This window comes from Cupressus sempervirens, chromosome 10, assembly GCF_028749045.1.
Source record: "Cupressus sempervirens isolate cs-2001-9-10 chromosome 10, ASM2874904v1, whole genome shotgun sequence".
Lineage (NCBI taxonomy): Eukaryota > Viridiplantae > Streptophyta > Pinopsida > Cupressales > Cupressaceae > Cupressus > Cupressus sempervirens.
The window spans coordinates 34,044,697-34,060,339 of NC_143127.1; the positions used below are offsets into that span (position 1 = coordinate 34,044,697).

The 15,643-nt window shown below is 35.5% G+C and overlaps 1 protein-coding gene across 1 annotated transcript in view; it reads left to right on the forward strand.

The window, feature by feature from the left end:
- LOC149532428 (Early-responsive to dehydration stress protein (ERD4)) overlaps positions 1–15,643 on the forward strand; it is a 416,579-nt gene that overhangs the window by 20,792 nt on the left and 380,144 nt on the right. Inside the window, exon 2 of the mRNA XM_089805383.1 lies at positions 4,698–4,844. Within this exon, the coding sequence (XP_089661509.1) occupies positions 4,698–4,844 (147 nt within the window). The remainder of the gene's footprint in view (positions 1–4,697; positions 4,845–15,643) is intronic.

Genomic DNA, 15,643 nt, shown 5'->3' on the forward strand with positions numbered 1-15,643 from the left:
CGATTCTCTCCATATGGTTCAAATTAACTATTTTGGAGTCTTTGTGGGGGAGGTCATCCTCTATGGATAGATTCTCTTGATCGTCCTCATCATTAGACATGACTTTAATGTAGTGTATTTTCCCTTTATTGAGGCATCTGTGTCCAAGTTCTCACGGCTCCTTATAATTGAAACATAATTTCTTCCTTTGGAGCTCCTTCTGGTAGCTTCGTCCAATGAATGCTTCTTTGGCAGAGGTTTTTTATCTCTGTCCCTTGGAAATACTGGCGGTTTGGTGTGTGAGTAACCTCGAGAGGATGATGTCGATGATGCCATGCTTTGCGCCTTTTTTATAGCCTCCGAAAGGGTGGAAGGATTGGAACCTTTTACCCAACCCCTCAGTGGTTCTATTAGTCTCTATGAAGAGCACGATCTATCTCCTTTCGAAAATGTTTGTAACCAAAACAAAGAGTTTCTGAAATTCTGTGATGTACTGGTTGACCAATCCAGTTTGCCTCAATTGTGCGAACTCTTTGAAATTAAGTTTTGGATCTTTACCATCAAACCTATCTATCAATCTTTCAATTAATTCTGCATAAGTATTTACATGGTCATGCCCTAGCGTAATAGTGCCATGATGCCACCACTAATGTGGCACTCCCTCGAAGTGAAGTGCAACAAATTGAATTGCTTCTTCTTTTGGCATTAGATTAAGTTGGAAGTAAGTATCGACTTTCATTACCCATGCTTGAGCAAGTATGGATTCAAATCCGTCAAATGGTGATAGATATACTTTACTCAACTTTGTTCTGAGATCGTCATTAAAATATCCTTGGTTTTTGCCTCTGGAATATCACATTCTCAATTCTGTATAATCTTTGTAGGATATATCCTCTTCCAAGTTTGCATTCTTCCAGTCTTCTTTTAGTTGTTCTTGAATTTCCTCAAAGGTTGGTTGCCTTCCTCCGTGTGGTACCTCCATCTGTGTAGGGAAAGTCGGCATGGAAGGACGAGAGCATGCTGGATGAGGATTTTCCTTTCTCGAAACCGAGTTGGTACTATGACCATTTTGTTCCCCAGATATCTTATTGTCTACCAGTTTCTGGAGAGTTTCTTCCATAAGTTGCTGAGTGTCATTGATTTGTGCCTGATTCCTTGAAAGATCCCTCAATAGTGCCATGAATTCCGTAGGAGTGGGTTTTTGATCTACCATTTTTATCAACTAAGTGGGATCTCCTTCTTTTCTGGCGATAAACTTTCTTTCACCGTCACAGGCTAGCAGGATCTTTAGCTCTGATAACATTGTAATGTTCCAATCCCCTGCAGTTGAAGACATGATTTCTTTGTATATCTAATTCCGTCCTCGTCAGGTAGTTGGAGGGTGTTGTATGGAAGGGAGGGAGGGAGTTGAAGGAAGTGTACGGTTTGGAGGGAGGAATGATTGAGCCGTACGGTATTGGCTATGATGCCATGTAGTGAGAGGAAGGAGGTCGTACAGTGAGAGAAAGTAGGCCATACGGTGAGGGTCTAAGGGTGTACAGTGGAGACCAGACAGGGAAGCGTACGGTGAGGGAAAGAGCTTGATGTGCCAGATGAATGTGTAAGCTATGAAGGTATGTGAAGAGACCGTAAGGGGGTTATTAAAGAAGCCTTGGAGGTGATCGTTCATGCTGAGGAAGCTTGTACGGCCCTTGCAGAGGGCAGTACGGTGTTGTTTTTCAGATTCACCAATGCTAAGTCCTCCAGAAATGAATTACCAACTTTAAAGGAAATTGTACAAAGAGACACTAGATTTTCCAAGTTCTTGATAGAGGCAAAGAGATTTTGTAACCCATTTCAGAGAGATACACAGATTTGTAACACATTTTTAGCAGTGAAATATAGTTTGTGCCTTCTCTCTTTTTTTTTTTGAAATTGTGTTTTTTTGTGTTGATTTTTCCCTTGTGGCAATCTTGGTCCTTGGGATAGTAGTACATGTTGATGCCTTTTTATAAAGTATATAATCTTTGCAGTTGAAAGTTTGTGTTAAAATCAGTTTTAAAGTGCGAGGAAGTTATTCTCCTTTTAAGAACTATTATTTAACATCCTTAGAAATTGTTGGTGCAAGGTGCGCGTTATTGAGTTGCGTACTGAAGCTTTTCATTGCTGGCCTTTTTGTGTGTTGAATACCTGTTAGGTTTCAGAGATTTCATATTTGATGCATCACCTTGAGGAATTAGTCTTCAGTGTCATGTTTCCTTCTAACTCTTTCCCTCAGAAAAGGTCTTGGTTTTAGGCAAATTTAGGTGAGTACCATAAGAACCAGCTTACGCTGGAGTTTAGCATCCACTATCTGAGCCCACAATCAGGGAAGCTTTCCCATGTTCACTGATAGGCCGAGTTTTACTCAGCAGTGGTGCTCCATTAGGTGATAACAGTAGCTGTGTGAGAGATCATTCCCACCAGTGTGATTATCGTCTATGTGTAAAAAACATTCTTTCATCTTTAGTTATCTGTGTTATTATGTATTCCTTATTCATATTGGGAGTTCAATGATATTGTAGTATGCGACATTCTTAACCTCGGGTGACTCATTATCATGGTCCACGTGGCTTATTGGTTGCAATGAATTGGAATCATCTTCACACATTAACTGTTGACAGTTCATTTTAGCTTAACGGGTGTGTCTCCTTGTATTACCTCGTCATAGGCTATTCATGCAATGTTTTTGAGCATATGTTGTATATACCGTGCAGGTGAGTAGAACATGGTGTATGATTATTCTTGCAGAATGGTGCAAGGCGGCAGCGCATGAGAAAGTAATGAGAGTATTTAGTGAGATCATTATATCGTGATTTTGTAACGTATCTCAGGTGACTGGTGTATAAATTGGGTGTCTATAGAATGCAGGTTTGCTACTACTGCAAGCACTGCACTTGACAGATATTTATGTATGATCTGTTAATGATTAATTTGATTGTGTAAGTCATCCTCTATGAGAGAAGTATCCATGAGATACTTGCAGTTCTGTAGTTACCTGTGAGATACTTGCAATTCTGCTTGATATGTGTATGCATGGTAGAAGTGATCGAACTATGAATATGGCTTATTGATTGTCTGTTAATAGTTAACTATCATAAGCTTGAGAACAACGTATTTTGTATTGAACACCTAATAAAGGATCTATCTTATGTGGGGCTGGGGTTTTCGCCCTCAAGTGGAGGGTTTTCCTAGGATAATCTATTGAGTCATCTGTTATTGTATTGTTTTGTTCTTTACATTCTTGCATTCTGGTTCAACATTTAACAAAACAAGCATATTAAATGAGTTGCAAAATCTTTCAAACTTACTTCCAAGTTTTGAAGATCTCATTCTTTATTCAATTAAAGAAGTGGAAGAAGCATGATATTGAAATAGAAGGTAAGGGGAACTCTAAGAGACAGTAAAGAGCATTTAGATATTGTACAAAAAAGGCAAAGACTAGGCATGGGCAAGTGATAGGAGGAGAAGAGGGTGGAAAATCTGTTTTTAAGTTAATGCTTTTGGGGAAAAAGGACTTAAAAAGGAAGGCATTGGCTCAAAAGAAGCATGATGGTCAAATAAAGACTAGCCAAAAAAGATAGAAAGAAACAATCTCAGTAGATGTTAAAGGACTGTTCATCATGCACCAAGGAAGAGGTAGAGGGTATTGTTCAGGTTCTATGCAAGTCATCAAGAAAAGCATAGAAGGCAAGACTTTGGTGTGTGTGAGGCTTTTGAATAGTTTCCAATTGCTATAGTTGGTAAGGAAGCTTGAAGGAAGCCTATGGACAATGTCAGGGAGTTATTATTGAGTCTGATACCCCAAAAAGGTACTGCCATATTGAAATTATCTCTTAAATTTGTCTGTAGTGATGTTTGCAAAGTGGATTTTAAATGACTTGAAATCCATGTCGCAATATTTTTATGCTTGATTATCTTAGTTCAGAAAGCATTCATGGGTGTATTTATTAAATTTTCTTTCATATATCAGCATGTTCATGGCTGTTTGCAAGTCCATTGTTACAGTGGTTAGTGGGAAGCTGGCTATTCTAGTTTTAAACATAAAAAAAATCTCTGCCTTGGGAATATCTCAGCTTTACATGATAAATATATAGCCTTGGTTGCTGGAATCTGTGTTGGGCAACTGTATGCAATGGAATATGATGTAACTAGGTGTAATTAGTGTTTAATTTAAAGGAATTTGTTAGTGAGTATAACAATATACATGATTAATGTGGGTCCTTGCAAACTATGGTGGAAATTTAACTACCTCACATGTTTGTTTGCTAAAGTGAAAGTATCAATAACTTAAATGCCTTCATAACTAATGCAATAATGTGCATATGTCAGAGAATATAAAGATTTCAACTCGTTGCTTATAAAACTATATCTTCTAAGAAGAGAAATGGCTAACTGTGTGTGTGTACATTAATAGCTTAATGCAGTTTCATCTTTGTAATGATAACATGATGAATGTAGTTGGTCTGTATCACATGAAATTTAATCTTTAATCAATGCAATTTATTCATTCATTAAATTAAAATAGTAGAACTAGTTGAGACATTAATCTTTTTTAACCCTTGTAATTGCTTACCAAGCTGAACTACTTGTGAAGTTTTGCATAAATTTTATTTGTGCATTTTAGCTACCATAAATATGTTCAATTTTCAAGCAAATAGCATATTTTGCCTCTTACCACCTTTATATTGTCTTTACAGTATCAAATTCTTCATATTTTGTACCATTATCGGCATTTTCATACTGGTACCTATAAATTATACAGATGAACCCAATGTGACAGACAATATTCAACGACACTCGCTCGATTCATTTACAATTTCAAATGTAAGAAGAGGCTCCAATAGGTAATGGTTACTTTCCAATCACAATCTTGCATTAACATTCATTTTTCTTAATATTTGTATGCTATGGAAACTTACCGTGTTTTAACTTTTGATGTACTTGGTTTTTATAATCCTTTTATAAATTATAATATTGTAATTTTATCAAATTTAATATTACACAAGGGTCATGTTTATATTTTTCTCTGTTATTATAGCCTCAAAGTACAATTTTCTTTAATTTATATTATGTCGGTGACCAGCATTTTGAAGTATAACTGTATTTTTCAAATAGATGGAGCTCTCCAGATTCAAATTGGACTGATAAACCCAGTAGTAGACAGAATTAGCTAGAAATTTGCATCCATCATCCCCAAGCAAAGTCATTTCAGAACATATCTTGGATTATTTTATTATATATGTACTTATCACATATTTATTTCATTATTTAACTAAACTCAATATAATAAAAGATACTATAGTGACTTAGAGTCTGGACTCTGAACTTTTGATAAGGTTGGTATGTGCTTGTTGCACAAACTACATAAAGGCTTATAGAAAATGCTTTTGTTGCTCGATTTAAGGGTAGCTCTCAAAAATAATTTGGTAGCACTTCACACCACTCAGTCGACAAAAATGTAGAATGCTTCTAACTAACTTTCTAGTGCTGGTATGGGAATGAGCTTGGGTTCAGGATACAAGTGTGTCAGTACAATTTTCTTCTTCTTGAATATCTGTATTAAATATAATTGAACTCTGCAAAAGAAAGTGCTTTCTTTGAGAACTAAATCCCCTATTACATTCTGATTCAGATGAATCAAATGTCACTGAACAATATGATTTATTCTTTACAACATATATTTGGAAATAGAAATCAAATATAATATTTTGTGATACAAATTCTTAATAATAATATACTAACAATAATATCTATAATAAACTAAGAATAATGTCTATCAGCTCGTGAAAAGACCACTTACTAATGATAGGAACAATGTACATGACGAAGATTAATTTTTAACTAACACACCACCTCTGTCTTGGGCACTAGCACCACACATGGACTATAAGGAAATATGTTTTGTATGGACAAAATACATGGAACTCTAGAAAGTTACAAAATATTCTGCATAGGTTCCAAGAAAAACAAAACTACAAATTATATCAAAGCTATTAGATTTCCATGATCAATCTAATTTTGATATATAGTTTATGGATTTGATTGATCAAAATCCAGAAACTATATATGAAATATAAATTATGTACTTAATGTCCCTTCTTAACAAGTAGAGTTGGTGGACCTTTAACTTATTTAGGAGTTCTTTTAGGCTATTGAGTTATGGTTAGGGAACCTTTTAGTACATTTGTGCTGCAATTTTGACATTATTTGATGGTTGGTTGATTTCCCATCAGGATTATGTGCAGAATGCCCTTTTTTGTACTGATATTGGGTTAGTTTTCCAATACTTACTATTTTTAGTAAGTCAGTTTGAGCATAGACTCAGCCAGTTGGAAGGGTTTCTATTTTTAGTATAGTTGGTGGGTTCAGTTTCAGTGATAACTCAGTATTTCGTATGGTCTAGGGCTTTAAATTAAATAAGGACAAGTTATTAACCAATAAAGTTAAATTATATATTTAATCTTATTCTTATTTTAATTAATTTAACGAGGATTGTAATGGGTCGGTTATAAAATCAAAAGTGACCCATTTTAGACATTTGGGCCCTTATATTTAATGGGTCATCGGAGAATGAAAGAATTTTATTAAATAATGTGTGCTAGAAAGAGAGGGTCTGTTGGCTAAAATATTAGTAAGCCACTTTTACCACAGCTTACAAAATGGGAACTTTAGGCAATAGTGTAGTGAGATAAATCTCTCCTCTCAGCAATAGGGGAGGCCTCCTTACCGTAGGTGGCTACAATAGAAACTCAATTGGAATTGACAAATGGGTGGTTCACTAGATCTATTCCTCTTCTTTCAGGAATGATCTTACACTAACAACTACTATTTGCAATGCAACAAAAGAAATCTATTGCTATGATAATACAGGGGGCTTAATAGTTGACATAAGAGCAACCTTAAGACAACAGTTATAACTTGACTTGTGTGATTGATTGCAAGAACCAAAGTCTCTTACAAGCAACCTTCTTGAAACAAAAGGGCGAACATCTAACAAAGCTTGAAGTCTTTTTTCAACTATTCTAATATAAAGTAATATACTAAGAAGTAAAGCTCAAAGCCTTTAAATCCTAATACTTGAAGCCCCTATCAAACTATAGCAATCTTGTCTTTGAAAGCTCAAAGTCTTTCAAGAACAACACCAAATGCTCAAACACTTCACAAAAAGAGAAGTAAGAAAGATGACTTAATCAATGCAACATAAGAAACAAAAAGATTAATTCCAAGCCTCACAACACAAAGTTTGGAAAAACTTGCTTCTTATCACTTTAGAGATTTGCAATAAGAAATACAAAGCCTTCAAGTTACAAGTCCAACCTTCTATAGAGGAAAAAATGATTATTTACAATGAGCTCTCTCCTTTATACAGGAAAATAGGAGAGAGAAAAGTGGAGGGAAAAGAGGAACTCCTCAACCACTTTGACTTATTCTCTAACAAATTCCTAACTAATTAATTTGACTTATTCGAAATTGCACGCCTAATGCGATTGCAATTTGACTACATGAGCTAATTGTATAGGTACATGTTATCCTGTACTTGCAACATAATTGCTCTTTACATGCAATCTTTGTCATCCTACTCTAAAACATATGGAAAATTTGAAATGTTCACAGAGTCTTAACTATATTTGCAAATTTATGTAGTGAGTTACGGACAACTTTAGCATCAGGCTCACCGGTGTACTCAACAACCATTATGATCTTTCGATATGTACTTGCTGCTTCCAAAATTTATTTGATAGAAATTTCCTTCTTGCTCTGTAGTTCATTTAGTGAACACTTCCAGCTTGCAAATGCGTAAGCGAATTGTTTTAGTGAACCCTGTAAGAATATCCTCTTCTTTCTTGAGTTTGTTATTGTCAGTGATGTTAAAGTTGTAGCTTCAGTCAGATTGATTCGATCTGATATACATTATTGTTATTGGTAAATCATCATTTGCTATATATACTTATCCATGTTAAATTTTATATATATATATATATATATTGTTATACATATTATATAATTATATAGTATAAATGGTTATTTATATTACTAATATATTAATATGTTAACTAGTGATGATTAACTGTAGATACACGTCTCTTCATGAGTCATGTCTCCTTATTTATAAGCCTTCATTTGCATTTGGAACACAATCAGTACAATGGCATTATTAGTACATTTGCAATGATCCTAGAAACTAACATGGTATCAGAGCCAACTGCAAATGTAATTAAGAAAATTTCAGCAATACAAACATGACACTAGAGTGACTCCTTTCTAGTTGGGCCTGAGGAATTTTGCAGATAAAGTACTCGGGTGTACTCTATAGTATACAAAACTATTTGTAATTTAATTATATAGGTTGCTATATTTAGAGATAGAATATTTGATATAGCAACATTTGTTTTACGTCTCTATTTTGTATAAGATAGTTTCCATGGAGAGTTTGAAATCCATTAAATTAAGAAGTAATTCAAATATGCGATACTGATTTGGAGAACATGACAGAGAAGGTGAAACAGTTGGCAGAGAAGGTAAAACAGTCCCCACTGTACATTTCATACGTGTGCAGGTTTTCTTAGTGGGTCTAGACAATGATGAGATATTTGGCAGACAGATGAAGCATTGAAAAGAGGATTTCTCATCGAAGTCAATGTGAAGTGGAAATTATACATCATGGGAAATGCTGAGCTATCTCTGTGAAAGTGAAGAATCCTTATGCATTTAGACTAGTTTCAAATCACATTGCTTATATATAATGAAGGCACACTTACTTTAAGGATTTCAATATACTTAATTGGTGGACTGTAATGTCCCCATTTCAAAGGCTTAATTGAAGAAGTACTATTAAACAATAATATAAAATAAATATTATTATTATTTTTAAAATAATATTTTAATAAGATATCAAATTATTGTTGATATAGTGGCAATATAAAAATGATATAATTACATAAACTATAATATAATTATAATATATAATTATATTATAATATGTCTACATCAAATAACTAAATATATTTATCGAATCTTAAAAATGAAAAGTTTACCTATGATTATGATCTAAATTTAAAAGGAAATATTCAAACAAATAGTAACGTCATCAAATGATAATATTAAATATGTGATATTAGTCCCATTAATCAATATAAATTCAAAATATGATAATAATCATAATGACAATAATTAATATATATCATTACTAGATAGCAATTATCATTATCCATGATAATAGATTGACTCCTCAACATATGCTTGAAAGATGCGTCTCTTCAACATTTAAGATTTGCAAGATATATTATGGGGTTCAGACTCTTTGGAAGAATCATCATGGGAAAAGAATGAAGCATTCATCCACAGATTTCTGTATCTGCCATCATCTTGTTCAGTACACAAAAATATAGTGACATAAATAGTGACATTCTCCGTGGAAGTTTATCATTAAGGAAATTAGAAGTATAACTCTTATCCACAAACCCACGTACAAGTCATAAAGTACGGACAATACGCATAAGTGAGGATTATCTAGCAGCGGATAAGGAGGCTCATGTGATTCTTGTTGGCAGTTCGAACAGAAAGAAATGACATTGATCGGAGTCATACCCACGTGAAGGTTAGACACAACAAAGCATGAAAGTGCAGTCCAGCAACATTTGAGTCGACCAAGGGAAAGAAATAAGACATTGCATATTAAGGATCCCATATTCCTAAATCTCAGAAAAAGTTAGCAAAGAACGGTTGATGGTAAGGAGATCAAGCATTTCGAAGCAGCAATAAGTTCAAGAGAACAATGGCGAGTAAACAAGAAAGTGTTGGGTCATCACCTAATAAGAAGCATATGTCGAACAAACAACTTGGAGGGAATACATACAAGTGATCCTAAGAGAGTTGTGATTAAATACATACAGTAATAATACACGGCAGCAATGTCTGGATAGGGAACATCAGATAAAAATGAATTAGGGGCCTGCATACTTAGAAAATGATCAGTCGCTGAAGCTCTTGATTAAGAGGAGAATCAATTATATTACGTCCAGCTTATAGATGACATACATGAAATGTGAATATGGAAAGTCACCGAGCATTAAGACGGTGAAACTAATAAATACAGAACTCACCACTAAGAACTCAGCAGAGAGGAAGACATTGAACAGCAGCAATTTAATATATAACACTACACATAGGATTAACCAGTGATAAGGGAACAATAAGAAGATATTTAATGTTAATAAAATATATATGAGTTGGGACATCACCAGTTCAGATTATATAAGGACAAGAGGAAACTCAAATGGTTAGTCGCCAAAATACCAGCCATGCAGATTCAATAATGATACTTTAGATTACAATAGCTTCGGACAAGGGTAGAGCAGAATAGAAATCAATCTTGAACAAGCGGAATGCAGATCTGTCTTTGAAATGTATAGTGTGAAATATCTGAATTATATTTCCAACTGTAGACTAGGGTGGATGGGAACCACGGAAATTGTGAGTGCAGTCTAGGGAGGATCTTCTACCTTCGACACTATGCATGAATTCCCTTAGCCTTCAACTTCCAGAAATACAAGAAGAGTCAAATCAGTCCATGATTTAAAATGCCCAACCAACATCATATATTTACCTCTTAGTGTGGCCATCACTAATTTATTATTTGGGCCCTTTTAGTAATTAAATTAATTAATTAGAGGTCCCTTATAATTTATTTTAAAATTTTGAGACCACTAAATTAATTCAATTAAAATATTTTATTAAAATTTGGGGACCTCACAAACCTAATTAATTCAATTAAAATATTTTGTTAAAATTTGGGGACTTCACAAATCCTCACTGCCCAAATATTCCCCACCCTCAACTAATCCATCTTCAGGCAGAGTGCCTCCAACTCCAGGATTCCAAACCAAACACGTGGCCAAGATCAGTGGATCACTATCAAACTTTTGCTACACCATATTGTCATCAAACTTCCGCTGTGCCACTCTGATATAAACACTGCCATCAAACTTCTGTTGCGCTAAATTACCCAGATCTCATTGAAGCCAATCATACATTGGATCGATGCTCAAATCCACTATCTTCATGCTATCATACTCACCATCATAACTGAAGTAGATCTCACTACTTTCATGAGGAAGCTCTTCACATGAAGGAAATGCATTCAGGCAGGTCTCATGCCCAACTAGAGGGTAAACACCAAATTCTAATACCTATACAAGTTGTTCTTGCAAACAACCATTGGTAAAGTCAACACCTTCCCACCTCTTGGAACACATGTTTTATGATCACTACTTAATTAATGTTACTCTAATTCATAATCCACACTATCTTGTGGTCTGGCTGTCGGCCTCCTATTCCTAGTACTGCTTGCATTTTTGCCACCAATAAATTTTCGCTTCAACATTGGCATGTAGTTGCTCTCTAATTTCTTTCTTTTGGTGTTTTGTTGATTCTCATCTACGACTAGTTTTCCATCTCGAAAACTTCTCTTGTAATGTACCTACACTCTCTAAGGCCATATCATGATGGTGGCACAACGCACTGTGATTCCAATCTGGTATTTGATTGTTTTGTTGACAGCATGAAGAAACAAGGGAGAATAGTATCACTGGGGGTTCTTAGTGTGGTAGCCATACAGTACACTTCGATGATGTATAGTGAGATGCAACGTTGTATGATAGGATCTGATGGTTGTTTGGAATGATGGTGATGTCTTGGTCGTATGGTATAAGTAGGAAATTGTTCGATGTGAGCATACACCTTTGGAGTACAAAAGGCACACCTTTGAACATAGACACAACACACCTATTGGAAAGACACCTCTAGACGTGGCCATGGATGCGAACACGGATAAGACAGGTAGACATAGACATGGCACGGATGCAGACAGAGACATGGCTGCAAACGTGGACATAGTCACAGACATGGGCATGAACGTAGTCACAATGCTAGAACGAGCGTGAATGCAAAGGCAGATGTGGATGCGGACAACGATACGAGGACAAGCACATGCACGAGTACAAGCATGAACATGGATGCGAAGGCAAACACGAACACAAATATGAATGAAGACAAAGGCATGAACATGGATGCAAATGTAGGCACGGACATAGACATGGAAACAAACACAGATGCATATGTAGAAAAGACATAGACAAAGACACATGCATGATGGGTGGATATTTTGCAACCGATAGTTTTATGAAAATTGAGTCGCAAAACAAGATGACCAGCCACAGCGTATGAGACAGTGTCTCTCATACCTTAAAGGGAAGGCTCCCCATTCTCATCGTTCCTTGGACCAACTCAAGGTAAGCAAGAAGTTACGAGATTTTGAAAGGGTATTTCCAATATTGTTTCCTTTTATCTTTCAGGAAATAAACCACTTATCTATAGAGCGAGTAATGGGCAAGATGAAATCTTTAACTACACTTCTATATCTAAAGCTGGAAACAATGATACCAATAAACTAACTTTAAGTCAAAGGTTAGTTGAAAGCGTACTGGTTTGGCTCTAAGTCCAGTTTTAATCTATTCTATAAGAATAACCTTTACTATTGGGGCTCAAAGACATCCAAAAGTAAATAATTCTAACTATTTTTGTGAATTAAGAAGGAAATACAAGCTATAGCCAAAGCTCCTAGTCCATGTATTATTACAGTCGCTTTTAGTCAAAGCTTCGAATCAGGCTGTTTCTTAATTCTTTATGCTCAATTATTAAACCAAACAACAATAGCATGAATCAAAGAAGATAAATGCAAGTTTCAGTCAAAGCTTCCAATTTGCACTTAATCACAATTGCACTCAATCAAAGTTCAGCTCCAATCATTTCTTTGTATTTACTTTTCATTCAAAATAGTACTACACAATCAAAGTCATGCTTGCACAATTTCTTTAGAGCTTTTTTGTATACAAATAAAAGATGATTTTTACAATGGGGGGGGACTCCTTTATATAGGCAAAGGAGTTGAGAAAGAAGTGGAAGAAAAAGTGGCAGCAACTCAACCAACTTTGACCTGATCAAACTAGGCGAGAGCAAATATTCGATTACATGTCATAAGGATATGCAATTGAATTACATGTAATTACATAATTTCATGCAATTCATTCTCTCCAACTACAAACATGAAAACTAAAGAAGGAAGAAGATGAGAGAAAGTTGAAACAATCCTTAGGATTGTTCTGAAAGGCCTTGTACTTGGCGATGTAATCACGCACTGTAGGAAGATTTGAGACTTCCATTGTCTTTGATATGGCTTCAATTTTGACTACATCAGCATGTGCTAATTTCAAAACTTTGTAATTTGGTGAAAGAGAATCCGATAAGCGCTTTGCTACTAGTTTATATGCAACAAACCTTTTCATCGCGTGTGATCCAAATTCTTCAGAATCGAGATCAGCATTAAATTTGACTGTGTATTGTGAAGTTATTTTCTTCCTCTGTGACCAGTTTGTCATGTTCAATAAGAACATTACATCCCATCTGTTCCAGACTACACATCATCTCTGTTTCAATCGATTGACAGTCTTCTAAGGCTGCGTGCAACTTTGTCAGAAGTTTTCCCAATGTCTCTTCTTTGTGACCCATGAGTCCTTGACATCTGTAGAACATTTCTGAAGATGGAATGATTTCACATGCAACCATGTCGTCTAGATCAGCATTAGTCATTTGATTCCAATCACCCAAGATTCATTTCAAGGTATCACCTTCTTGATTCAAGGAAGCAATCAGGTCAGGTAACATTTCTAAGAAACCTCGGATATGTTCAAGAACTTTGATCGCATCTTTGATGGCCTGAACTCCTCCAGAGAAAACCTCTCCAATCCAAGTCTTTGCTGCTTCAATTATCCATTTTTCTCGAGGTGTTTGAGATGTGTTGACTGCATGTTGTGAAGATTGCTAGCGAATGGCCTCATTCAGATGAGAAACTTTTTGCTTAAGCTGATTCTTCTTCTCCCATAGCTCATGATTGTTTTTTGACACATTGGCAAGTGCATCTTGAGCATCTTGCAGACAACTTAGTCGTGATTGTTTATTGAGTTCAATTTTGGTGAACTTGTAATCTGAACGGTTAAGTTCTTTAGCTGGTTTGTCTACCAAAGGTTCAAGAATTTTTGCATACTTAGTCTTTTCAGAATCCACCACAATCCTTGAAACGATCTTGTCTTTCAAATATTTATACTTATTTTTCTTAATAGAAAGGTTATCAGGAGATATGACAAGCTTTCTCATCTTCATAGTGATTTTAGCCAACCATGCAGGAAAACTGAAACCCTCATATGATGAAACAGGGATAGCGGCTACCATAGACATTGATCTTGATTGTATTTATGTTGTGATTGTGCATGCTTTTGTTTGCACAATTGAATTCATGGGTGCTTGATGAGAAGATTTAGTCATGAACAAATCGAAGCTAGTCATTCAGGTATCAAGTTGGAAAACCCGACCTTTCGTGAAAGTTGGGAAATCTTCAAACACATTTTCCAACTTCTCATACTACTCATTTATGAGAATAGGAGGGACCACTGAAGATATAGGGAGTGCCAACATGTTCACTTCTGAAGTGGGGATGGTAGATGTAACAATTGTGGAGAATGAATCCACATCATTGTCTATATCATCCAAAAATGGTGTTTCTTGAATGGATGGAGCTTGAGTGTTTGTCAGCTAGGGAGGAGATATGATCATATCTCTTCTTCCTCTTCATCTTCCTCATTAGACTCTTCTTCAGACTCCTCATATTCTTGCTCATATTCTTGACCCTACACAGGCGGTTGAGAAGATTCTTGAATGGATTTTGATCCCTTTCTGTCTTTAAGCTTGAACTTGACAGATTTAGTTGGAACTGAGGAAGATGCACCATATTTGCTTGAAATCTCTACTTGAGTTGTCCTTCCAACTAGTCCAAAATTATTACAATCTGTCACAAGCTTATGATATACTCTCTTGAAATCTATCAAAGATAGAAGCACTTTCTTTGTGCTGCCATTGCATGGGAAAATGACACTGTTTGCCAAAACCAGCCTGATGATATTCTGGATCAAGAGTATTGCCATCATCTTTAACCTAAAAATTAGGTAGGATCTCAATCATGTTAAGACTAATGATTTGTTTCAATGTGAGCCTGCAATAATCCATCTTCATGATATCTAGCGCTATGCACAAGTCAATCCATATGTCCTCTATGCGATGAACATGAGTGAATGCTCTTTTGATTTTTGAATACATTCCTTGGTAGTCAAAAGCTAACCTAGGTTTGAATTTCTTTAGTGTGATACGCTAAAGTTTTGCCTCCATATTTTTTGCCTTGTAGACTAAATTGATCATATACTGACCAATCACCAAGGGCTTGGCTATAGTGATACCAAACCTTGACCAATGTTGAGTATTCTGGTATGTCTACACCTCCATGAGTTGTTTGGCTAACTCCATCATAATGATTTTATTGGTAGCATATCTAGGAAAGGTATATGGTTATCATTTGAAACAAACAACTCTCAAATAGGTGAAAGTTGGAAATTGCAAAAAGATGTAACCATATTGATTTACCATATTCCAAGCTTGATCGAATACTCTTTTGATTACCAACTGTTTATCAAATTGACTCCTGAGATGTCCAAAAAATGCATCTTGGACTCTCCTATAGTGATATTTGCTCCGTGTC